This window comes from Archocentrus centrarchus, unplaced genomic scaffold, assembly GCF_007364275.1.
Source record: "Archocentrus centrarchus isolate MPI-CPG fArcCen1 unplaced genomic scaffold, fArcCen1 scaffold_32_ctg1, whole genome shotgun sequence".
Taxonomy (NCBI): domain Eukaryota; kingdom Metazoa; phylum Chordata; class Actinopteri; order Cichliformes; family Cichlidae; genus Archocentrus; species Archocentrus centrarchus.
The window spans coordinates 3,288,267-3,312,621 of record NW_022060260.1 but is presented as its reverse complement, the minus strand read 5'-3'; the positions used below and the strand labels follow the sequence as shown (position 1 = coordinate 3,312,621).

The following is a 24,355-nucleotide window of genomic DNA, read 5'->3' as shown; positions in this document are numbered from 1 at the left end:
AATTACATGGACAGATATCAGAGTGAACCTTAATTCTTTATATAAGGTTTGTTGATTCAACTAGTGTGATTAGCTAATACGATACACTAATGTAAGCTAATGTATCAGGTTTTTTAAAACGGGGAAGAAAAAAAAAGCCCCAGTGCTTGTAATACACTATCATAAACCTTCCATTAAACAGACACCTGTCCTGGTCATTTTTCACATTTATCCATGAACAGATTCCATATGTTGTGGTTACACATTAAAAGCTATTCACAATATAGTAATCATACTCCCACCAAGCAGAAAGATTGAGCCAAATTTTCCGTGCCAGAAACCAATTAAATTCAATTTATATAAAATCAAATTAACAGCAGTCGCCTCAAAGCACTTTATATTGTAAGGTAAAGACCCTACAATCACACGATGGCACTTTGTGACAGTGGGAAGGGAAAACTCCCTTTTCCTTCCCACTGAATCCTGGAAAAAAACCTCAAGCAGAAACAGGCTCAGGGAGGGGCCCCAGCTGGTCACAGTGGATCCTGCAACCAGCTGGGGGTGAGAGGAAAAAGAGACACTGGAGCTTGAAAACAGGTGACTGGACTTGTTTTTGTTTCTTGAAGATTCTTCACCGCTCATCCAAAAGGCTTCTTCAGTTCTCAAACCAAAAGGTGGAGAGACTGGGGTATTTACACCCCAGTGGGCGTAGTCCCCTGGTGTAACATACTATTGTTCGTGTGCATAAGCACATGCACCAAGGTGTGAAAGGAGGTGTGGGTCATTACAATCATCGGTTTCAGGTGAAACCGATTTGTATCAAATGACCTATTGAGGTCACCTGAACAAAGGTGTGAATGAGGGGTGAGGCACCTGGGGAGGGAGCTCAGGACAGCGTTGTAAGTGGGGGAAAGTTGGTGATGTCATCCACCTCCTCTGTTCAGTGATGGTTATTCAGTGGTCATAGATGCTTCTATTACTCCTATTTCTCCTCCTTGTCTTGAATAATCAGGCCCCATCTTATCTCAAAGACCTCATAGTACCATATCACCCCAACAGAGCACTTCACTCTCAGACTGCTGGCTTACTTGTGGTTCCTAGGATACTTAAGAGTAGAATGGGAGGCAGAGCCTTCAGCTTTCAGGCCCCTCTTCTGTGGATCCAGCTCCCAGCTTGGATTCAGGAGACAGACACCCTCTCTATTTTTAAGATTAGGCTTAAAACTTTCCTTTATGATCAAATTTCCCCTCTGTGGGACAATAAAGGCTGTTTCTTCTTCTTCTTCTTCTTCTATAGTTAGGGCTGGATCAGGTGACCCTGAACCATCCCTTAGTTATGCTGCTATAGGCCTAGGCTGCTGGGGGGGGGGTCCCATAATGCACTGTTTCTTTTAATTCACCTTATTTACTTTGTTTATACTCCACTCTGCATTTAATCATTGTTATTAATCTCTGGCTCTCTTCCACAGTGTCTTTTGTCCTGTCTCTCCCCCCTCAGCCCCATCACAGTAGATGACTGCCCCTCCCTGAGCCTGGTTCTGCTGGAGGTTTCTTCCTGTTAAAGGGAGTTTTAACTAGAAGAGTCATCCCGACAGGAAGAGACTCAGCACTACATCTGCATCTAAAGGAGAAAGCGCACTCTTTTAAGGATGCCAACTTTCACATCTTGGACCGGGAAGACAGATGGTGTCACAAAAGAGTGTCCATAGATTTCCACCACCAAGGCTCAAACTTTCAAACTTTGATTTACTTTTGGTTAATTTTCATGTAGAGTTAAAATAACTAAATTTTTTTTTTATCTGAAAGAGGATGATGAAAATAAGCAGTCTTAGGTGTGGATGTGCGCGAGAATGCTGAAGCCAGTGAAAACACAGCAAAGGTTTTTGATCTTTATTAACATACTGTTTCTTTTTGTAGCCTACAAATAAATAGTTTTAACGTTTCATCCATTCAGTCCACATTTTAATCGTGAGAAGGGCGCACACACAGGCATGATAAAATGATACTTTGATGTATGAAACAAAATAAAATAACTATTTTCCAGACCATATCCAATTTCCTTGTTGAATGTAGACTGCCCTCAACGGACTGAGAGAAGCTAGGACACTGATAAAAGTGGTGAATGTGAGATTTGACTGCAGATCGTCTCAAGAGTTCATTGTATTTAACTGCATTGTACATGTCAGTGAAATTTAAATACTGGAAAACTCCTGGAGAATTCCTTGCCTTGAGCCAAATACTATTGTCCAGGATTGTCAGATTGACACCGTTAATGTGAGGATCATTTTTCCATTTAAACTGAACGTCAATGTAAACTGAAGCCTTCCAAAATCAAAGAGCTGAGGTACATCCTGGCAGACTGAAGATTCAAGCAGAAACACTGAAGTGAAACTCGGATTAAGGTTGCAGAGAGGAGATGCATAGTCAACACAGTATCATAGTTTTGAGCTGGAGCTTATCATATTCTATCTGCAGCAGAGTTGTCTGGATTTAATCGTCACTTAATTCTGAATATTGGTCTCTGGAAGTTTGTTGTAGGGAATTTTAATGCTGCACCGCCTGTTTCAAGTACACAGATATCCACAGCAGCTAGAATATCTGATGCTCCCATGTTTCACCCCAGACAGAAATGCACAACTCCAAACTCTCAAACTGCTGAAAAATCAGTCAGTGCTTTATGCAAATGATTTTTTTTTAGTGTTAATCTTGTTCAGATTAACACTAAAAATATACACTGCACCTTTTTAATGTCACAGTAAAACAAAAACAAGCATGAAGCATTTGATAACATGAATAAAAATCAACAACCGTTGTAAAAGAATAAAATATAGTAGAATTAACTCTGACATAATTTTGAAAATCTAAGACCAGTGTAGTCCAAACAGTAAATTACAACAAAACCGGTTTAGAAATGACTACACCCTTTATGCTCGGTCTGTTCGTGAAAATTAAACTCAAGACTCTGCTAATGAGAATGTCTCACACCTAGAAAACTGTCAATAGTGGTGGATGGGCGAGAAGGACGACATTTCTTTCCCCATGCAATGCTTTCTGCTTCCCATGTTTCATCCCATCTTCTCTGTCCAAATGCACAGTCAGGAGGCTGGTTGGCTCTACACAGGTGTTAGTAAGTGTGTCTTCTGATAGGTCGGTGCTGCTCAGTAGGATCCGTAGCGATCCTGAGAGGAAAAAAAGGAAAAAGCAGACGTATGAGCAAAATGTATGGATAGAAGTTTAAAAAAAACTACCTGTCTCACAGCCCAGTCTCACCTGGATCGTGTTCATGACACCATTGGCGAGGACAGCCATCTTTCCCGCGACGGTCTTCACTCCCTGTTTGAACTGAGCGATGTCCGGGCCGGAGGGGAGCACGCTGTCAAAGCCTGAGGCTCTCCCTGAGAGAAGCAGAGATGTTTGCTCATACAGCACTTTATCACACACATTCAAATCCGTTAGGGTGGTTTTACACTACAGATCATAGAGTAACGAAGAATTTAAAACCAATATTTTAGCAGTGTATCAACAAGTGTCAGTGCCGCGCTGCAGGCCAACACTCGAGCACCGTGCGTGTAGTAATCCACACCTCAAGCTGGTCAATAATGAAAGTGCTATTTCGAACTTTTTAAACACAACTGACTCTTATTTATTAGCAAAAACATAACAGCCGAACTATTTTTCAAGTTTAACATCTTCAGTAAGAACCGGGTGGCAATTTGGGACTGAAAAAAAAGTCCTGCTTTAATCCCTGCCACCAATGTTTGCATTTGTGTTCATTTGTGTTTCTACATGTGTGCTGATGCCTCAAGCCTTTAGTTTAAGCATAAAGGCTAATATCTAATACATAGGTATCAGCCTTGAGCTAGTAAATATTACTAACAAACACAGCTCACAGTTGTTGAGGAGAGCATCACTGGCACATGTAGTTACATTTCTGGGGAGGTGCACGTCATGCAGGATGTAGAGCTTTTACATAGATTTAACACAATGACCCAGTGTCACTGTAAGGTGGGTAAGTGACATTTTGATTACATTATGCACACTTGACCCACATATCTGCCAACTGTGCTAAAATGAATTACCCAAAGCTCTCAGTCTTGTAAACACAGATTAGAAGAGGAAGGTCAAAGGTGAAGCCTAGCACTGAAGGAGTAACTGAGCCCTGATATTATAGGAACTTGGCTGTTGGCTCTTTAGAGTCTACAAGATGTTCAAACCAGCAACGTGGTTCCTAAATAGTAAAAAAAACCTACAACATTTAGAAACATGTTTTTCCATTGTCGAGATAACATCACACAACATGTCGTGCAAAGCTTTGCCTTTACCACCTATGGAGTACCAACATACTACCACGCTGGGACATTTACCTTTGTGGTCACTGCCATCTCCAAACAGGTCAGCTGAACTGATGGAAGTACTTCCAGACATGCTCTCCAGCTTTGTCTTTGCATCATACTGAGAAAAACAAGAAACAAAAGTCAACAATGGGGTAATAACAGAACATAGTTTTACAGGTAAATATATTAAAGCAACAGCAGGCAAAATGTGAATGATAAGCCTAATGAAGCCTTAGCTTTTCGCTCTTTTTTTATACTGAAATGAAGATGAGAAGGGTTCTCACCTCAGCACTGCTCTCCCGACCAAAGAACATGTCTGAAGAGATGGCCTTTGCATTGGCAAACTTCTGCCTGGCCTCACTTGACTCAGAGACGGGAGCTGACACCTCAGCTTTTCTTCTGCTGGGAATTTAATCATCAAGAGCACGCATCAGATATAAGAGCCGCAGGGATTTAGACGAAAGCTGGAGGATGTGTGTGTGTGTGTTCGGGAAAGTGTGCGTGAATGGATCTGTACATACCGCTCTCCAGTTGGTTGAATACTAGAGATGGTGACCTCCTCCTTCGGGTCACCTTTCTCCAGTACCCAAGAAGTAGTGAAAGAGGCGGTTCCTCCTTCAGTATCCCACCGCGATCCAAAACTGTCTCCCACTGTAAATGGGTTGTCTTTGTATCTAAGAAACAAAACAGTGCGTTATTAAGAGAGTCTGCCCAGCCCTCTCCTCTTTGTCCTGTGGTAAAGTCACTGAATCGGGTTTATTTTAACCCAGGGAGATACATTGGGTGCTGTGTGTACTTTGGGGGTCCAGAGGTGAAGCCAGGCTCGTCAAACATCTCCAGTTTGGATCGAGAAGAGGACTTGGCGCCCACGGGTGTTTCCTGCTCAATGACCTGCATCTCTGACATCACTGAGTGCGACACAGCACTGCAACAGGAAACAAATGCTCACATATACAGACCCAACTAACACTTGACATGACTCTTAGTACTTATTAGCAAAAATATTACAGTTACATGTGATGAAAGCTTGCTACAATATCTTATTTTTATATATATATATATGTCTGTGTGTGTATATGTATGGTAAATGGAGTAGTTCTCATATAGCACTTTTCTGCTCTACCTGAGCACTCAAAGCACTTTATAGAACAGGTCTGAATTCACACACAAATTCATACAAGCACTGTTTCCTATTTCAGGTGTGCTTTCTGTCTAACATTCACACACATTCATACTTCAACAGCTGCATCGGAGAGAGTTATTTCATGTGCAATATTGCTTTTGGTTTATATGTGAAATATTGAGGGGCCTGGGCCAAAGAATTTCATCACCAGTAGTGATGTGCCATTGTTACGATATTAGTAATGGTAATAAATAATAAACTAAACTGATGATCTGTAGAGAAACTTCAACTAAATTCTAAACTGACATTAACGTTTGTGTTGAGTTGTTACCTCCTGTTGCCAAATCCCATGCCCAGTCTCTCAGCCTGTTCCTTCTTCTTGCCTTCCAGACTCTGAAACTTCTTCTCCTCCATTTTCCTGTCGATCTCCAGCTCTTTGTATGCCAAACGCATCGATGCTACACTGCAACAGTCAGAACAGCAGTTTAAATATCACATTTTCAGCTGTTGATAGGCTTTCTTTTTACAGTGGTAGAGGCTCATAAAATATTTCAACAGTTTCAAATAATAACATGAGTGCATGTACAAGTAAACCCTAAGAGCCAAAGGTTCAAGCTTCAGAGTGCCGTAAACATTGATTGAGTTTTTTGTGTCTGATGCCGTTGAGAGGGGATTTCCCTATCATGATGATCTCAGGGTGACTCAAAGCTACTCTAGTAAGGTCTAAGCAAAAAATATTGGAGCTAGAAATGAGTACAGTGGACCCACTTTAGCCTTAAAAAAAGAGATGAAAGAAAATGAGAAAATGCAGAATTCTTACATGGATTCTTCAGCTTGTTTCTTAGCCTCAGCTGCCTGCTCCTCTCTCAGCTTCTCAGCCACTTGCGCCTGCTTCTCCACCTCTGAGAAACTCTTACTGCTCACCTTCTGGGCACCAAGACCTTTCTTTGCACCAAGCTGCATCAGCGTGGGAAAAATGTGGTACATACAATTAGATATAAATCATTACAAAGTGGGAAGAAATTTACAGTGAAGTAAGTTTTGTGTCCAGCTGTCAAAACATTTGAAATGTTTCTACGTACTTGAGGTCATTTTAGTAATTGAATAATCCTGTGCTTTAGTTTTTGAAATTTTTGTGGTTTGGCAGTATGACTCACCCCTTTTTTGGCTGCCATTGGCTTCTTTTTCCCAATGATAGAAGGCTTCATATCTGTATAACACATGGGGCAATCTGTTAAGAAAATCTACAAGATATTTTTTTATCTTTCACGCTGTTTTCACCCTTGAACTCCAGACAATGTCAGCAGATTAGGGCAGGGCATTGTCAGCGTTCTCGGGGAAATATTCATTTTTGCTCACAGGAGGAAGCTACCTGGATAAAAAACTACTTTCCCATGCAGACATCGCTTAGGCAGGCCATCCAGGTATATACTGAGTTTATCTTTCTTCCTTCCATCTTTCCATGTCTCAGACATCAACAGGATTGATTTACTCAATGGATTACTCTTATTTTCAAAGTCCAGCTAACTCTGGCCCTTCCCGGGGTTTCCCTACAGGCATGCTGATCAGGTTACTAGCATTACACTCAGGTAAAGGCACCAACCCACAGCACTTTGACCTCAGTTTCACAAAACCAGCAGGAACTGTGGTGGAATGCAGAGTGTTCAATAACACTCATGTTAGTCAGCCACTTTGCTCTCAAAAGGAATTTTACCTGGTGGGAATGTTTTCAGAAAAAGGAGGGAGCAACTGTAATTATTCATTACAGACATTTAGAAATCATTCAGACATCTCACTGTTGTGTCAAACACTATTATTAGAATCCTGTTTGTCAGTGAAATGTTACAGAGAATGTAAACAGCTTGACAAAGTATGTTCTCTTTTTACACAGCGTAGTACTTTGACTTACGTTTTGATGCCTGACAGTACAGAGCTTTAGCTTGTTAAAGAGCATCTCGATGAACAGCAGCACAAACAACATCAGTGAGCAGCTATGCTTATGAAAAACGGGAGGTGGCTGAGGAGTGTCAATCAAGCAACAAAACCATGCATCTGAGCAAGAAAGCTGCCAGTGCAAACTACACCCACCCTTATCACCTTGTAGTGCCCATCCTGCTCCTGATGACAAACGCATGGAGTCTTCTACAGCACAGAACAAACCAATCACAACAATCAGAATCCAGAACATAGTCATCTTTCACCTTGAGTCCAGACTGGGCTACTTTACACACTGATGGATATACGCATATCAGGGCTGCAACAACGAATCGACAGAAACCGAAGTGTTGACAATGAATTTCACTATCGATTTGCTGTGTTGTACAATTTATGTGTCACTCGCCATGTCGCAGGGCTGTGTATGTCACCTGCAGAGCTTTATAAATGCTGGCTAACTCAACCTGCAACGCGAGATGAACGCAGTGTGGCGGAGACGGTGACTTCAAAGGAAATTAAAAGAGAAAGAAACGAATGCTACAACTGCCCGACAGAGAGGAAAACATTCGACTCCAGTCGACAAAGTGTGGGAGCACTTCACGCTTCACATAACTAACAAATGTGTAACATGTAAGTGATTTGACCTGGAGCGGGAGTGATGATACACCTGAAACTGAAACGTGCTGGAGTCACTGATGAGGATGAACACTACAATATCCTGAGTTTGTCCCATTCTGAGGTGACGAAACAACATGTTAGTCTCTCCGGTAGCTCGCCTGATGCTGTGTTTGCTCGTTAGTGGGATAATGACAGTGTGTGTGTGTGTGTGTGTGTGTATGTGTGTGAGTGAGTGTGAGTGTTACTTTATATTTAATTTCTCTTAGCTTAAGCTTTGTTTAAATGTGTTTTATAAATAAATCTAATTTGTACACAATAATGGTAATCATGTAACGATTAAGCTTCAAGTTTTAATTTTCTGACAAAGTATGAGTGAAGACAGTGTGCTGTATGATTTTTACTTATGCTAATATGTGTGTGCATCTTCTGTTTAATTGTTCTTTGGGCTACTTAACTTGCCTTAACCTGCAAATAAACCGTAGAATTTTTGAGCTGTTTATTGTGCTATAATACATGTTCATCCTGTAACATCTCTCATTCCAGAAAAAAACAGCAAACAGTGACAGGCTTCATGATGGGAAAGATATGCACACAACAGCAAGCAGCTGAAATCATCCTCAACATGATCATCACTGACAGGAGGCCTTTGTTGATGGTTGAAGACAAAGGCTTCACTAAAACGATCCACACCTTTGATCCAGGTTACACTTCCCTCAAGGACACATTTTACAATGTTCATGGAGAGAAAATATGAAGAGACTTTCAAGGAAACGAAGACTGCCATTAACACAAACACCCATGGGTGAAGAGGCAGTATCCTGTCCCTGTGTTCTGATTCACTGATTAATCAAAAAAATAATCAACAGAATCATCAATTATGTAGAAAACAGAATTGTCTTTACAGGAACGCACAGACAAAAGGATGCATGGATGCAGAGACAGAAACACAGTGGAAGCAGATTAAGGGAAGTATGTATGACTGAACTGAACTGAACTATAAAACACAAATACCAGAACAAGCTCTGCAGTTACAGAACAGCAGAGGCCGCCTGAAGCTCGTGCACTCACCAGTGGAAGCTTTGGGTGATGTGCTCAAACCATCGATGCTAGGTCCTTCCTCTGGCTCTGAGCAGAAACACATTTAAAAAAAAAAAAAAAAAAAGGGGGGGGGGGGGGGTCAGTTGATGCAACAAAAAAAGTATTTCAGACCAAATACATTATGGTGTTATTACTAGAATTTACTTGCCATATTCAAAATAAAAAGTACACCCTGGGATATTTTCTGTATGTTTTTATACTCATTTTTCTGTGATTTAGATACTATTTTTGATGTTTTTATACTACTTTTAATGACTCTCAATCAAGATGGTTTTCACTAATAATGATCATAACAATACACTGGGTTATTGAAATTATTGATTACTGAATTAATGAAAGCCACTACAGATTTGTATGGACTACTGATTGATTTGATTTGTTTTTTGATTATATTTTTTGACTTATTTTGATTATACTGAGTGAAAACTATTGATTTAGACGGTGCGATTTATGAATGTCTTTTTTTTTATATTTCTTTTGGTTAAAAGTATTGTTTGATTGATTTATACTTGATCCAAATTATTTTTATGTCATTTGATTCCAGTTATTGAAAGAAGTGTCATGTATCAGATTTTACTGTATCTCACTCTGTGGTTGTTGGCCCGAGCGATTAGGGTGCAGCTGGAACAGCTGCAGGTCACAAATCAAAGGACACTTTGATAAAGTGGAATAAAAACTGTAAGATCATAGATAAAATCATAGATAAAAGAGGGTAAGCATTTTCAAACTATGTAGGTATTTTTTAATCAAAGATTTGGACCAAAGTTGAGAAATATTTGGTGCTTAAAGTTAAAATAAAATGCAATTAGGACCAAAATCAAGAGACATGACATAATAAAAAAAGGAAGTGATTAGAACACCCTCTGACTGATGAATATGGAGCTCTCAGAAGCCCTGAGAGTCTTCATCTTTGCCTGCTTCTCTCACCTGTTAACCTGCTCACAGCAACACCCCCCCCGGGGCCGCTCCCTTTTCTTTTTATCTTTTTGGGCTTCATTGAACTCTTTGTTCAATTAAAAAAAAAAAAAGGCAACAATTCTGCTCTGTTTTGTGAATTTTTGTGTTGATTGTAATTGGAACTAAAAACCTGGGAGGACAGCATATCGGATTTCTCCTCCTAGCAGGGCAAAATACACCCGTCGCACTGTATTAACCCTGTTCACTGTCAGATGAAAACAACTGTGATTTAACAACTGTGTGTCCTTGACTTTCGACCTTGACCTCCAGGAGTTGTTCTCTGCATAATGTCTTGACATGGAGAATAATTATGCAAGGTTTCATCAAAATCCCCCAAACTACTTCTCAGATATAAAATGGACATGAAAAGAAAAAAAAAAAGATGTAACCATATGACCGTGACCCCATATACAATCTCAACCTTGCTTTGGTCATAAGCTATCTACCCATGAAGTTTGATAAGTGTAGGCCGAACGGTTCTCGACTTATTGAGCGGACACTTCAGTGGACGCTGCCCAGCAGAATAACAGCTCCACGTGCTGCGTAGGGGTAACAAGTAAAGGTGTTGCTGCTTAAATCTAAGTTAAACAGAAAGGTAGCAGAGAAAAGCTAATTTTACTTACGGTTGTCATCCTGGCCTTTAGCTGTTATGTTCATCAGCTGCTGGGTGAGAGTGGCTCCATTTTGCTCTGGCTCAGAGGATGGCACCACGTTCCAGTCATTAGTAGGCTAAAAAATAAATCCAATTAAATGGAAAACATGGAAGCAACTACAAGTCTGTAAATTTCATTCTATCTACACTATATGGCCAAAAGTATTTGCTTGTCTGCCTTCACATACATATGAACTTGAGTGAGTTTGTAGCTATAGCAGTTTAGGAATGTGTTTACTGGAATTTTTGAACATTCTCCCAGAAGCACATTTGTGAGGTCAGACTTAAATGAGAAGGCCGGGCTCACAGATGTGGCTCACTTTAATTCTTCCACAACGTGTTCAATTGGGTTGAGGTTGCTTGCTTTGTGCACTGGTGTGCAGTTATGTTGGAACAGGAAGAAGCCATCCCCAAACTTTTCCCACAAAGTTGGGAGTATGAAATTGCCCAAAATGACTTGTTATCCTCAGCATTAAGAGTTCCTTTCACTGGAACAAATGGGCCGAGCCCAACTCCAGTGAAACAACCCCACACAGTGATCCTCCCTCCACCAAACTTTACACTTGGCGTAATGCAGTCTGACAAGTACCGTTCACCTGGCAAGCGCCAAACCCGGACTCATCCATTGGATTGCCAGATGGATAAGTGTGATCATCACTCCAGAGAACACGTCTCCACTGTGTGAGAGTCCAGTAGCAGCACACTTACAACACTTTGCGATATAGCAATGTGAGCAGAAGTCACTTGATGTAATTTATATGTTACTCAAATGCGGCTACTAGTTTGCAGACCTCATGATACACTTTCTCATCTCTCATCTATGGCCAAGCACAGAAACGTCTGCACCTCGTTGTTGGATCACGGTGTTTTTCACGGGTCTCCATTTCCTTTGCTTTCGGGTTTAAAAAATGGAGCATTTGATTCTGGTTAAGGGGTCGCTCTCATGACTCATATAGTGGTGACACTCCCTGGTCAATCAGTGGCATGCTGTTTTTCAATGTCATATTTTCGGATCACCTCGGATTGCTTGGAACCCCGGCTGAGTGGGTACTAAAAAAGTAAATGGTACCAGGACTAGGAGGGAAAACCCTCAAGTCGCACTGAGGAAGTACTAATGGCAACACAGTATTAGTGTCTTTCTAATACTGCAGAAATGATTAGATATAATATGAAGTTATTTTACTTCAGTTAGATTTTCAGAAACCAAACCTGTGTGAGTTCAGCAAAAAAGTCTGTCTCTTTCTTGTCCAAAACTGCAGGGGTGCCTCCTGCAGTAGAGTCAATCCAAAGCTGCAACAAGAAAAAGGAAAACTATAACTTTTGAAATTTTTCATATGCATTTTTGAAAACTATATTTATGATTCAATTTATAATGGCAGGTCTGTGATCTTCACAAGCCATTCTAATTTTTTTCATTTTTTTTGTTGAAGTGTGGACTATTGAAAGTACCACTCCATTTAACTTTTACCGTGTACTCTGAACTAGAACTGCCACATGGCTCAGACACTGATAATCCTCTTATCATTCTTATGTAAGATTTTATTGAGCCTCAATGCACCAACAAGTTATTTTAACCAGATCACAGATGTGATGGGTGAGAGTAAATTAATTAAAAATCATCCATCCATCCATCCATCCATTCTCTTCCACTTATCCTGTTCAGGGTTTTGGGGGGGCTGGAGCCTATCCTAGCTGTCATAGGGTGAGAGGCAGGGTACACCTGTACAGGTCGCCAGCCTGTCGCAGAGAGACAGACAACCATTCACACTCACATTTTATCTGACAGGCAGAATTGAAGAGATGGATGTTTATGCAGTGAGGTTAGAAAGCACACATACTGAACATACCGAATGTTTCAGAGTGATTGAAGGGTTCATTAAGTCTGAGCTTGTAATCAGGTGAAAACTAAACTAACTGGTTATTTCTTCAGTTAGAAATAATAAAATCAAGGCCTGTGACGTCAGATGACGGTGATTCATTAAAAGAGAAATGTGTAATTAAAAAGTGCGTGTGTGTACATGTGTCTACATGTTTAAGTGTGCTAGCGAATGACTCAGTATGTATTGTTGTTAGCCTTTAAAGGAGCATGAAGAAGAACGAGTATATCAACATTCACAGATATGACGTTTGTCCTGTGCTTTGACGCAACATTTCCTGCTAAAGAAAACAAAATGTTCTTTAATTTTTAATAATTAATATTAACAGTAATTCTGTGTCCAACCCAACAACCCCAGCTCAGTGGCACACAGTTTTACTGGCCCATATACTATACAAAAAAACCTTTTATTTTTAAATCCATCCATCCATTCTCTTCCGCTTATCCTGTTCAGGGTTGCGGGGGGGCTGGAGCCTATCCCAGCTGTCACAGGGCGAGAGGCAGGGTACACCCTGAACAGGTCGCCAGCCTGTCGCAGAGCCAACACAGAGAGACAGACAACCGTTCACACTCACATCCACACCTATGGGCAATTTAGAGTAACCAATTAACCTAACCCCAGTAAACATCATATCAGCCGATGGTAACAGTTTACCTGCATCCTTTATTTTAACTTCTGTAGCTTTACTGTAGTTTTTTTTTTTTTTGCAGTGTGCAACAAACAGTGTTGGATGGGAACAGCTACAAAGTTTGCTTTTCTTCACGTTGGAGTTTGTTGCTGGACTGATGAACTCCCGCCAGCTTTTTCCTAGTAAAGGCTTTTATGGCGATTACAGATACAGGTGCTGCTGTTTGGGATGCTAGAAAAATATCTTCTTTCACTCCACATGAGCTAATTTCTGTAACAGCTCCACCTCTTTGCTCTTCACTGAGTGTGCAGACAGACTGTCTCCACATTAAACTATGACAGCGTCATCTTCACTGCTGCTGAAGTGATATTGGTCTTTTTGTTGAAAAACTGAGGCCTGCATGCGCTTAATGATGGAATACCTTTAATACACAGGCATGCTCCTAGATATGTTTCTTAATTTGCAGATCTATTTTTAATCACAAATGTGGGTGAAACACTCGCGGTGACACCTGAGCTCTATTAAACAAAACATCAAAACAAAAATTTGTGTCAAGGATGTTTTATAGTCGAGTTACTTGATGAATCCTTGAATCCCTGCTCTATTCTATGCATTAATGCAAAAATATCTGCAGTGAAGTAAAAATTTGTCAGAATTCTCAAAATTTCCAAAACTTCATCATTTGATTGATACTCACATCTGTGCCATATTTAGACAACGCAGCATTTGCTAGCTGTCGAATCTTCTCTCTGTACATCTGGGCTGCACGACTGTTGTACTTGGTGTTGGTGTCATTTGTAGAGCAGCCGTGCTGGCGGAAGAACGCCGTCTGCAGATAAAAGAAGACATGCGTCATTCAGGTGAAAGATAAATCTTTTAGAGTTTAATTTAAGCTGGTCCTTCACTTTCTTCAGACTAGGCACTCAGGTTTGAACTTACCGCATTGGCATTACCTCCAACTTGCATACACCTAAGTTGAAACCAGTTCCAGTTGGAGTCTAACTCAGTGGATCTGAGGAGTAAAAGGGAACCATGTCAGAAATCATCACAGTCTGGTATGTGAAATAGATCTGAGAATGGCACTATGGGTCACTATGGGCCAGATTTTACTAAGAGTCTGCGCCAGAACAAAACCTACTTCTTGTGTTAAAAACAGTCACAGTGTAAAGCAGTGACTGAAGGTGTAGACAGTTATTTTGGGGCGGTCCTTACTGTATATGTTTTAGCAGAAGTTCCCTTTTTTCAAAAATAGGGAAAAGTTGTGCAGAAGTGTGTGTAAACATCATCATCCTAGTAATGTCTACATTTATCATTTATGCGTCAAATAATTCACTGCTTTTTTCAGTATTATTTAACCTATAACAAAGCTTGTTTTTACTCATTTACACTTTAATGGCTACTATAGCTGTTATCAGAACAGATGCACTTTCACAGCTATGAGAGCAGTGTGATTTTTGTAGTCCTCTTCACCCTCCTCACATTTAACCAGACATTTCTTTCATTAGTTTCATCTGTTACATAACAATGAAATGGCTATTAAAATATAACTATTAATGCCATACAGATGATGACAGAATATCAGAATCTCCACACACAATTCTTCTTCCATTGCCTCTCCCTGGTCTGAATTGTCATGTTGTTTTTAGATATAAACATATGAAGAAAATCTACATTTATACTGTACGGTTTGTTACTTTACAAGAGACCAGCTCTGATTGTGTTGTCAGTAGAGCACTCGCGTTGCAATCAGGCCTGTTCATCTGCTGCTTTTGGCCATTACTGAAATGAACTGGCTGCTGTTTTCATAAACGGACACATTTTTAGAGGATCAGCCTCAAAACTTTGCACTTTTTTGTGACTGCGGCGTCACACTAATTTGCCCTGCTTAGTAAATTTGCCCCCAAGCACTGACCAAAACACTAAAGAAAAAAACTATACCATACATGATAACTGTTGATGACCACAGCTGGGGCACAGTGAAGTTTACCTGATGAAGCTGAGATGCACTCCCAGTGAGCGGTGGATGCCAGAGCAGTCAATGCACAAGAAGACACCATATGGAATACTTGCCCAGCTGGGGTTTTTGGCAGCACAGTCAAAACATACCTATGCAGAAAGAGCATCAACATTTTAATGAACTATTTCTACCTGGACAACCTGTGAGGTCACAGTCAATGGTGTTTTTCAGCTGCATGCTGCTGCTAATGGTGCAACATAAGCAAGAGAAACAGCAACCTTCACCAGATAATTATGCTGTCAATAAGAAACAGTCTGCTCATCAGCTGCCTGCTACCTGCAAAAAACAGGGTCCCATCTAAAGAGGGGCATGGGCTGTATGAGACCATATTTATTTCAAGGTGACATTTTTTACTTTAGTGACATTTTCTACTGATTTCAATTAATGTAAACATAAACAAAAGAATAATTAAATTGTATTAATATTTAAAAATGTCAAAATAAAAGCTTTTTCTGTCTGATGACAGTGATACTGAGGTGAGGTGTTGAGGATTTCAAGGATTTCCAAGATTTCTTTGTTGGTAGCCGCTGCTATTTTAGGAAGCGCTGCTGTTTTGACCACTGTTATGTTGCTGAAACTTCCTTCGAGGTGGATCTAATGTTGTGGACGACTCGGACACTTTGCAAATAAATTCTCATATGATGTGAGAATTTAATCAAACTATTTATCAGGGGAAAGTGTTATTTTTAGGACATTCAAATATAACATTAAAGTAATATGTTGATTAGGGCTGCAACGATTTCATTTGATTTGATTATAAAAAGAAATCTTTGACACAAATTTGTGGCTTTGATGGTTCGTTAAACTCTGCAATGCTCAGTGTAAGCGGAGCATTTCACCCACAATAGCCGCATTAAATTTGTCCGTCGCTGCAACGGACAACCATTTAACACCGAGTGGATCATCACTGACACGTTTTTCCACAGCTACACTGCTCTCTATACCCGTGTGTGTTTTGTGCTCGCTGTGCTGAGAATCTCAGTTGTTAGCTAGCGGAACTGATCGCTATCACCACAGTTTGCTAATAGGCACTGCCATTAGCACTAGTGATTGTTTGGGAACAATGGGACACCCCTTTCCCCCGGTATCAAGGGGCACCGTCAAAATTTTTTTTATGCTTTAATCCCTTATTAGCGACTAAAAATAGACCTGCAATAGGAACGTATTTAGGAGTACAGGTGTGCATACAAACCATTGCGTGGATGCAGCCCCCAGTTTTTCAACAAAAATGCTGATAACACAACAGCTGCAGTTGTTTTACGTGCAGTCTGTCTCAACATGTGCAGCAAACGCACAGAGGCGGAGCCGTTATCGAGACAGTGAGCTCAGGTGGAGAGGAGGGAAAGGTTTTTCTAGCATCCAAAGCAGTGGCGCTTTATTATAAACCTACTGGGAAACATCTGGAGGTCCTTCATCAACCACCTGATCAGCAAAAGTGTTAACATCAAGAAATGAGAACTCTGTAGCTGCTCCATCCACCGCTGTTTGTTTCACACAGCAAAAAAAATCTGCAGTTAAGCTACTAAAGTTAAAATATGCAGATGAACTGTTAATAAGACAAAAGTATTTCTTATCCGATTACGATCAATGAAATAATCGATAGAATACCCGATTACTAAAACAATCGATGTTGCAGCCCTATTGTAGATAGACCTCTCAGGTGATGTGTAAATACTGATTAATTTTGTTCTCATGAATCTCATCAGAAGAGTCTATTTTGGTCAGCTTTATTTTCTGAGGAATGTTGTGTTTTATTGTGTTTTAGTGGTGAAACAATCACAGACCTCTCAGGTGATATGTAGAAGACTATGATCAATTGATCAGTAATTTTTTTTACTCGTTTCGTTTTCCAGTCAAATGTGACTTTTACGTTCATCTAAAGTTATTTTTTGTTATAGTTTGCAAGGAATAAAGAAGTTCTTAGTAATTTGATTGTTTTAGTCACATAAACTATTATTTTATCCAAAAATAACCATTTAATATATGCAAATCAACTAAATTCACCGAACTGTGGCTTCTGCACCCAATATTAACCGAACCATGTAATTTTGTACGTTTACAACCCTAAAACTAGGTTCTACTGTAGGTCTCTATAACCCTACATGAGAGGAACCTATAAGCAACAGTAGACAGTCAATCATCATACATATATTGGAGGAAACTGGCATGTGTTAGTCATTTTATAGACTATTACTGTTAGCAGCAGTAACAGTAATAGATTAGGAAATTACTGAACAGATAATAATGAAAAAAATCATTACTTGTAGCCTGGTATACACAGATGAACGAGCCTTTACATCTTATTTTACTTTTTGTATCACTGTAATTTATAATTCACAATTAATGACTTCGCAGTATAATCGTCGTTAATCATTTTTTAATTACAATTTTAAATTATATGTAAATCGTAAGCTCAAACGCTAGTCTAACAAATTATTGTAGTGCCAACACATCAGCCACTGCTAAGCACTACCAGCTATATGATAAATAGAGTAAAATTTCACGACTTTCAATCAATGTGTACCTAACTAGCTCTGCTAAATTCGTCCCTATTTTTGGATAAATCGAGAGTTTAGTCTGATTAGTTTAATGATTCTCCCTTAACTTTCCCGACTTGGCACAGCGGAACAAGTTAGCCTCCTCAGCATACACATATCGTTTACGTGGCCTTTGTGTTTGACTTTACCGGCAGGCTAGCAGTCGTTAGCTCATGCTAGCTGTCTGACCGTGTTGCCGGGCCTAGCTAGGTGCTAGAGCACGAGCTGAACCGAGGAGTGCTAGTAACAAACGACTTAATAAAGTAGCAGACAAGCAGTGATGGTGAAGTATACGGTTACCTTGTTGGTGGGAATAGATCTTAATCTTTTGAAAATGGTAAGGATTTCGGTCTTATTTGGTTCCGTAGCCATCTTGCCACTCTGATGATTTCCATATGCTGACATCACTACGGGAAGCAGTGTGTCCCAAAATCTAGCTGAAGCAAAAGTCGTTCTTGGGGGGTGGGGGGCGATACACAAAATAAAATTATCGATGAGTGGCCTGCAGATTATTTATCTCATTTTCTGAAACTATTTAATCAATTTTCAATTACACGCCACAATCAGCATTAAGCTCATAAATGACTCAATACACACACTTTTGGTTCTTGGAAAAGTGAGCAGTTTTACTTTAAGCACGTTTTACTTTCTGGGCCACTTGTTGTTAAATATCAGTGGTCATGAAGACTGCAGTTATGAGAAACTTATATGCACCCAATAATGACACAGTAATAACTACAAGAAACATAAACAAATATGAGAAATAAAGAATAACAACAACAATAAACTTGAAAACAAAATACATTTTGACTTTAGGAAACAGATCAGATTTTTACTAACAGCCAAAATACATCTACCAACAGCTGTAATGGAGCTGAGGCCTGAAGAGAACATGTAATTTAATGATTTCATAAATAAATTTTTAAATTGTCTGTGGGACAGTTGGTCTTTTGACGTGTGCAGAAGTCCTAGCTGAATTTTCTTTAAGTTCAGATCAACCCTGTTTCTATGTCAGAAATTATTAAGAATTATGTGTATATGATAAAGTTACTGTGATTGTTCCATACACATAAATTTGCTGAGCTTGCTCCCTTTATGGATGCGTGGATCCTGCTACCATATGACACTCCAGGCATTAAAAGGAAAGGCTTCTACAAACAGCTCAGTGAAGCAAAATAAACTTCAGAAGAAACTGTCATACATAATGGTGATTGAAAAAGTAGGTAGACCTCCATACACCCTGCATTATGCTGCTGAACACAAAACCTTAAGTATCTTGATTCACTTCAATTCAATTACATTTTATTATTATTTATATAGCACCAAATCACACCAAACAGTTGCCTCTGGGTGCTTTATACTGTAAGGTAAAGACCCCCTGTGAGCAAGTACTTGGTGACAGTGGAAAGGAAAAACTCCTTTTAACAGAAAGAGAAGCAGAACCAGGCTCAGGGAGGGGCAGCAATCTGTTGTGACCTTTTGGGGCTGAGGGGAAGGAGACAGGAAAATAGATGCTGCGGAGGAGAGCCAAAGAATATATAGTAGAATTATACTCATTTGTACTATATACTATCCTATGTACTCAATTATACTAACTAATTTTTTTAAGTTTTGAGGAAAAAAAACAATTTTTTTCTACAGTTTTAGCAAAGTAGAGTTAGGCAGACATCTCAATTTGTCCAAAATTTGACTTAGGCAATTATGCCATGAGGCTAACAATATAATTTTTTGTTAGGCAAAAGACTCTATATACATAACTGTATAAAGTCAACCGGGTATTTACTGTTGCTGGAATATTTATGATGTCATAATGCGAGGCTTCTGTCAGTCACTCTTACTGCACTGAATTTCTAAATAGAGCTCCCATTCACAGAACTTTCTATTTAACAAGGTGGTCAATTTGAAAAAAATTCACCACTCACCCTGTGGGCGGTCTTTGTCCTTCTGTCATTTCTGGAATCTGCTGGAGCCACTCTCTCAGTTTGGAGGGTACTGCACCTAGTGTTCCAATTACCACATTACTTTAACCTCCCACATCCTTTCCAGCTCTTCACTGAACCCTTGGTATTTATTTCACTTCTCATGTTTCTTTCTTCTTGATTGCCATCACTTGGTATTGCAACATCTATCACTACGGCTTTCTTCCTCTGCTGGTCCACCACTATGTCCGGTTGGTTAGCCATCACAAGTTTGTCTGAATCCAACAGGATCGCACAGGATCTTAGCCCTGTCACTCTTGACCACCTGTGGGGGCCTATACCATTTTGAACTCGGGACTTCAAGGTCATACTCAGCACAGATGCTCCTGTATACTATGCCAGCCACTTGGTTAAGGCAGTCTATGTAATGTATGCCCTGCCTGCTAGCATCTTTCATACTGCTGTTATGTGCTGGAATGTCTCAGGGGCATCTCTGGACAGTCTGCACCTGGGGTCTTGCCTTGTGTGGTAGAACCCAGCCTCTGTCGATCTTGTACTTAGAGCTTGTTCCTGTGCTGCCATGATCAGTGTCTCTTGTAAATGACCTTCAAATGGTTAGAAGTTTAATATATGGTTGAACCTGAAAGTTTGTTTTGAAGTTCATACTCTTATTTTGAAAGAAAAACTATGGCGAAAAACAGTAAGAGGACTCAGTAGTAACGTCGGATTTAAGACAGTAATAAAGTGTGCCTTAAGGTACTCTTAATGAGTACCTGGCTGACAGTGGCCCAAGGTTTGTTTTTGTATATTTCCTGTAATAAGTTATGTAGAATCATATTATTACTTGTCTGTGTGTAGAGTAATGAGAAGCTGTAAGTTAGTAACCTATTAGAGTGAATAGGGGTGCTGTAGTTTCGTCATAATTGTATTTTAATTTACCAGTAAAAGTATCGGCAGCCTCGATTGAATGCGTTATATAGGAGTCTTTTAATATGTTAAGCTACAAAAGAAGGTCTGCTTATGATATGTGAGATAGAGCTCATACCGGATGTGCAAATGATGTTTATGTGCCAGTAAAATAAAAACACTCTTACAGTGTGTTCACTGAAAGGTTCAACAAATCAAATCTTCAGTAAAGTTTCTGTGAACCATCAGTTTAAGAGACCATCATTTAGCCAGGGGATGCTACATGTTTGTGCTGTCTTTCAGTACAACTTTGTCCAGCCATTAGTTGGATTTTTTCGCTATCAGCCACTTCTTCTATCTGCCGCTGGTACATGCCGTGCAGGGACCTGTCCTTCCAAGATGGTTACTGTTCTTCCTCCTCTTCTTTCTCTGGTTTCTGCTGCCTGAGGTACTCACTAAGCACATGATCTTCCTGATGAACTTGTAGATCATACAATCTCGGTGTTGGATCTGGGGTAAAATGCTCCATGCATGGTAAGGGGCTTTCTTGTCTTGATGTCAGTGGCTTCTATCTCCTTTTTTGGTCATCTTATTATCCCAGCAGGTTGTCTAATAACTGGCAGGGCATAGGTGTTGATTGCCCAGATCTTGTTCTTCCCACTCAACTGACTCCTCAGGACTTGACTTACTCTCTAGAGCCTCTTTCCCACCAACAGGGTGCCTTTATTTGAACCGTTAGGCAGGTTTTCCACCGTGGAAGCACTTGGTGCTCGGCCGAAAAACGAGTTCAACTCCAGCCCACAAACTAGTTGGTCTCGAACCAAGAATGCGTGATGAAAGCGGCAGAAGGCTGTGACTCTGCCATCTCAACATCAAGTTTTCTACCATATTACATGTGTATTACATGGGAAAAGCGAAGCGATTTTCACTGCTGTGAATTAGGTTGGGCTCTAAGGTTGAACTTGCTGCTTTGTGTCAGTTCATATAACAGATAAAAGGACACAAAGTGCGTACTTGTCATCTTGCTCTAATCGCTGTCTGTGTTTACCTCTGTGCTGCACACAGATGCTGCAGTAGTTTGGTTTGGACTGTAAAACGTATTTGCAGCACAGAAAGGAGAGCGTGTTCTTCCACGTTTGTGCGCTTCGGCTTCCGTGTCCAGACGAGGACCCGCCCACACTCATACGTAAAGGAGCAGTTCACAGAAACGCGGGCCCGTTCTTATGCATTTCAGGTACTTGGTGGTTCCAGCTTTCCTAGCGGGCTCTTCACAGTTCCCATTTGCGTGTGGGATTCCAAGGTACTGGTAGTTGTCCTCAATTTCTGCAATGTTCCTTCTGGTGGTGCAATCCCCTCAGTTCTGACTACCTTCCCTGTCTTTGTTACCATCTGACTACACTTCTCCAAGTCTGAATGACATTCTGATGTCATTGCTGTAGATCCTAGTGGTGTGGATCAGTGAAACAATGTCTTGTTCACTTCTGGCATACGGCTTGATTCTCCCCAGTCTACAATGCTGTCCTGAACTCCCTGTCCAGGCGCCCCCATTCACACCTTTGTTCAGGTGACCTCAATAGGTCATTTGATAGAATGGTGCAAAGTGCCAAATTGGTTTCACGCAAAACCACTGATTGTAATGACCCACGCTTCCTTTCACACCTTGGCGCATGTGATTACGCACATGAACAATAGTGGGTTACAACCACTTCCAGTGGACTGTGCACGCTGGGGTTTAAACCTGGGTCTCTGCATCTTTTGGTTTGAGAACTGTAGAAGCCTTTTGGATGAGATTTAAAAAGTCTTCAAAAAACAAAAAGAGGTCCAGTCACTCTTTTTCAAGCTCCAGAGACGGCCTCTAGTGTTGTTTTCCACATTCTCCTTGAGTTCCTGATGAAGGCTCTTAGGGTCCTGTTTATCTTGTATAGCTCCGGGCACTCCTGGATCCAGGTGAGGCACTGAGTCATAGGCTTTCTAGTAATAAATCCAGTCAGTGCTCAGGTTGGTCAGTCTGGCTTTACAGTCTCAAGTGACTTTTCTGTCTACCACTAGCTAGTGTTTTGCTCCCCTGGTATCTTTCCCAGTTACTTTCTGGACCCTGCTCCTTCTCCCATATGCTCTTCCAGTACTGCTCTGTCTCCAGTCTTGGTGGGGGTGCTGTTCTCATATTGTTCCCTTGCCACTGAGAGTACACCTTGGATGGATCAGTGAAGAGCATCTGGAATATTCTCCTGGTTTCTCTCTCTCTTCTTCTTTCTCTACCTCTTCTGGCAGTTAGCCAAGGTTGTGAGTCTTTGCTTGGCAGTTTCTAAGACCTCAGGTATGGACAGCTTACTGTAGGCACCCCTTTCTTTATCACATCTTTCTCCAGTTCTGATAGCTTCCCTTGGTGCTGCCTTGAACTCAGCCGTCATGGAGGATACTGCTCCTTTGTGGTTGTTCATATTATAGCCAAGCATCTCAAGTATCACCCTTGCTGTGGTGGATTGTCCTTAGTTCTGCATTTGCATTGTAGTCTTAGTTTTTAGTTTAGTAGTTTCCAGTTTAATCGTGATCTTCTCTTTTAGGTCATCTGCAGTGCCATTCAACGTTCTAGTTGTTACTGGGACTTGGTACCCAATCTTGGAGTGTGTGGATGATATCACCCCCCTAGTTGAGATTAGATTAGATTCAACTTATTTGTCATTGTGGGCACAAGGCACACAACGAAATGATGGTTCCAGATCACTCATCCAGAGACCAGCATCTGCGGTTATGCAGCCAGAGACTGGCACTACCGTTAGGCAATGTGGTTTAAGTGTCTTGCCCAAGGACACAATGCAGTGCAGGGACAGGGGCTTGAACCTGCAACCTTCCAGCTGCAAGGCGAGCACCTACCCACTGCACCACTGCCACTAAGAAGCAGTTGCTTCTTGCGAATGTTGGAACACTGAGCTACTAGTTGTTTCAATGTCAGTCTGGATGTTATGTGTCAAAGAATCTATAAGTCCCATATCCTCTTTATGTAACCCCTTTCACTGGGATTTCATGTGTAGTAGCATGACCAACAGTTCCCAATTCTTATCTTATGTCCAGTTATGCCATTTCCTTGTTCCAGTAGCCAACTTATTGTCAGTACGTCCTGGTTCCTCAGTACCTGACATGGACCTTGTTAATCCGGGTAATGTCCAAGCAGGTATGGCTTCAATCATATATCTCTCGCTCATATTCTGAGGTACACTTTAGGTAGGACTGAGGGTGGGGGGTTGGGGTGTCTATCCTGGTGGCTCTTACTGGATGCATTCTCTGGCAGGGATTCAAACCCTTGACCCATTGAAAAAGTGGACATGAGATAAGAATAGGGAACTGTTGAAATGCTTCTATGCTAAAACTTTTTCATTTAACCCACTTTCATTGGGAGTTACACAAAGAGGCTGTGGAACCTATGGATTCTTCAAAATTGCATGTGCAACATGTGCAAGAAGCAACTGCTATTCTACTAGCTGATGAGGTACAACACAAATGTTTTGAACCAGGACTTCAGGCCAGGGGGGAGATATCATCCTTCCCCACACTCTGAGACTGGCCACCAAGCTCCAAGAACTATTGTTGTGTTGAATATGAGACCTGAAAGAGATGGTTGGCTATAAAATGAATCACACCCACAAGGAACACTACATTCCAAGGAGAAGACTGGAGGCCAAGATCAAGGCAGCACGAAGGAAGGTTAGCCAACTGTCAAGAACTGAAGAAATGGGTGCAGAAAATGTACAACAAGCTGTTCATCCATGAGGCCTTAG

General features: G+C 40.7%; 1 protein-coding gene across 5 annotated transcripts; it reads right to left on the bottom strand.

Moving 5' to 3' along the window:
- Positions 1-1,854: 1,854 nt before the first annotated feature.
- Positions 1,855-18,165, bottom strand: arfgap2 (ADP-ribosylation factor GTPase activating protein 2). 5 transcript variants are annotated; one of them, XM_030724152.1, is made up of 17 exons: positions 18,055-18,165; positions 15,188-15,306; positions 14,140-14,212; positions 13,898-14,029; positions 11,905-11,985; positions 10,667-10,772; positions 9,057-9,113; positions 7,524-7,577; positions 6,593-6,645; positions 6,256-6,392; positions 5,767-5,898; positions 5,091-5,237; positions 4,834-4,986; positions 4,597-4,714; positions 4,343-4,430; positions 3,249-3,373; positions 1,855-3,157 (listed from the first exon to the last, which is right to left on the bottom strand). In XM_030724152.1, the coding sequence occupies exons 1-17, from the start codon at positions 18,157-18,159 to the stop codon at positions 3,137-3,139; spliced, it is 1,701 nt and encodes a 566-aa protein (XP_030580012.1). In that variant the 5' UTR covers positions 18,160-18,165; the 3' UTR covers positions 1,855-3,136. The 5 variants fall into 5 exon arrangements, with proteins under 5 accessions (XP_030580012.1, XP_030580013.1, XP_030580014.1 ...); XM_030724153.1 differs by having other exon boundaries at positions 4,597-4,711; XM_030724154.1 differs by having other exon boundaries at positions 5,109-5,237.
- Positions 18,166-24,355: the final 6,190 nt, after the last annotated feature.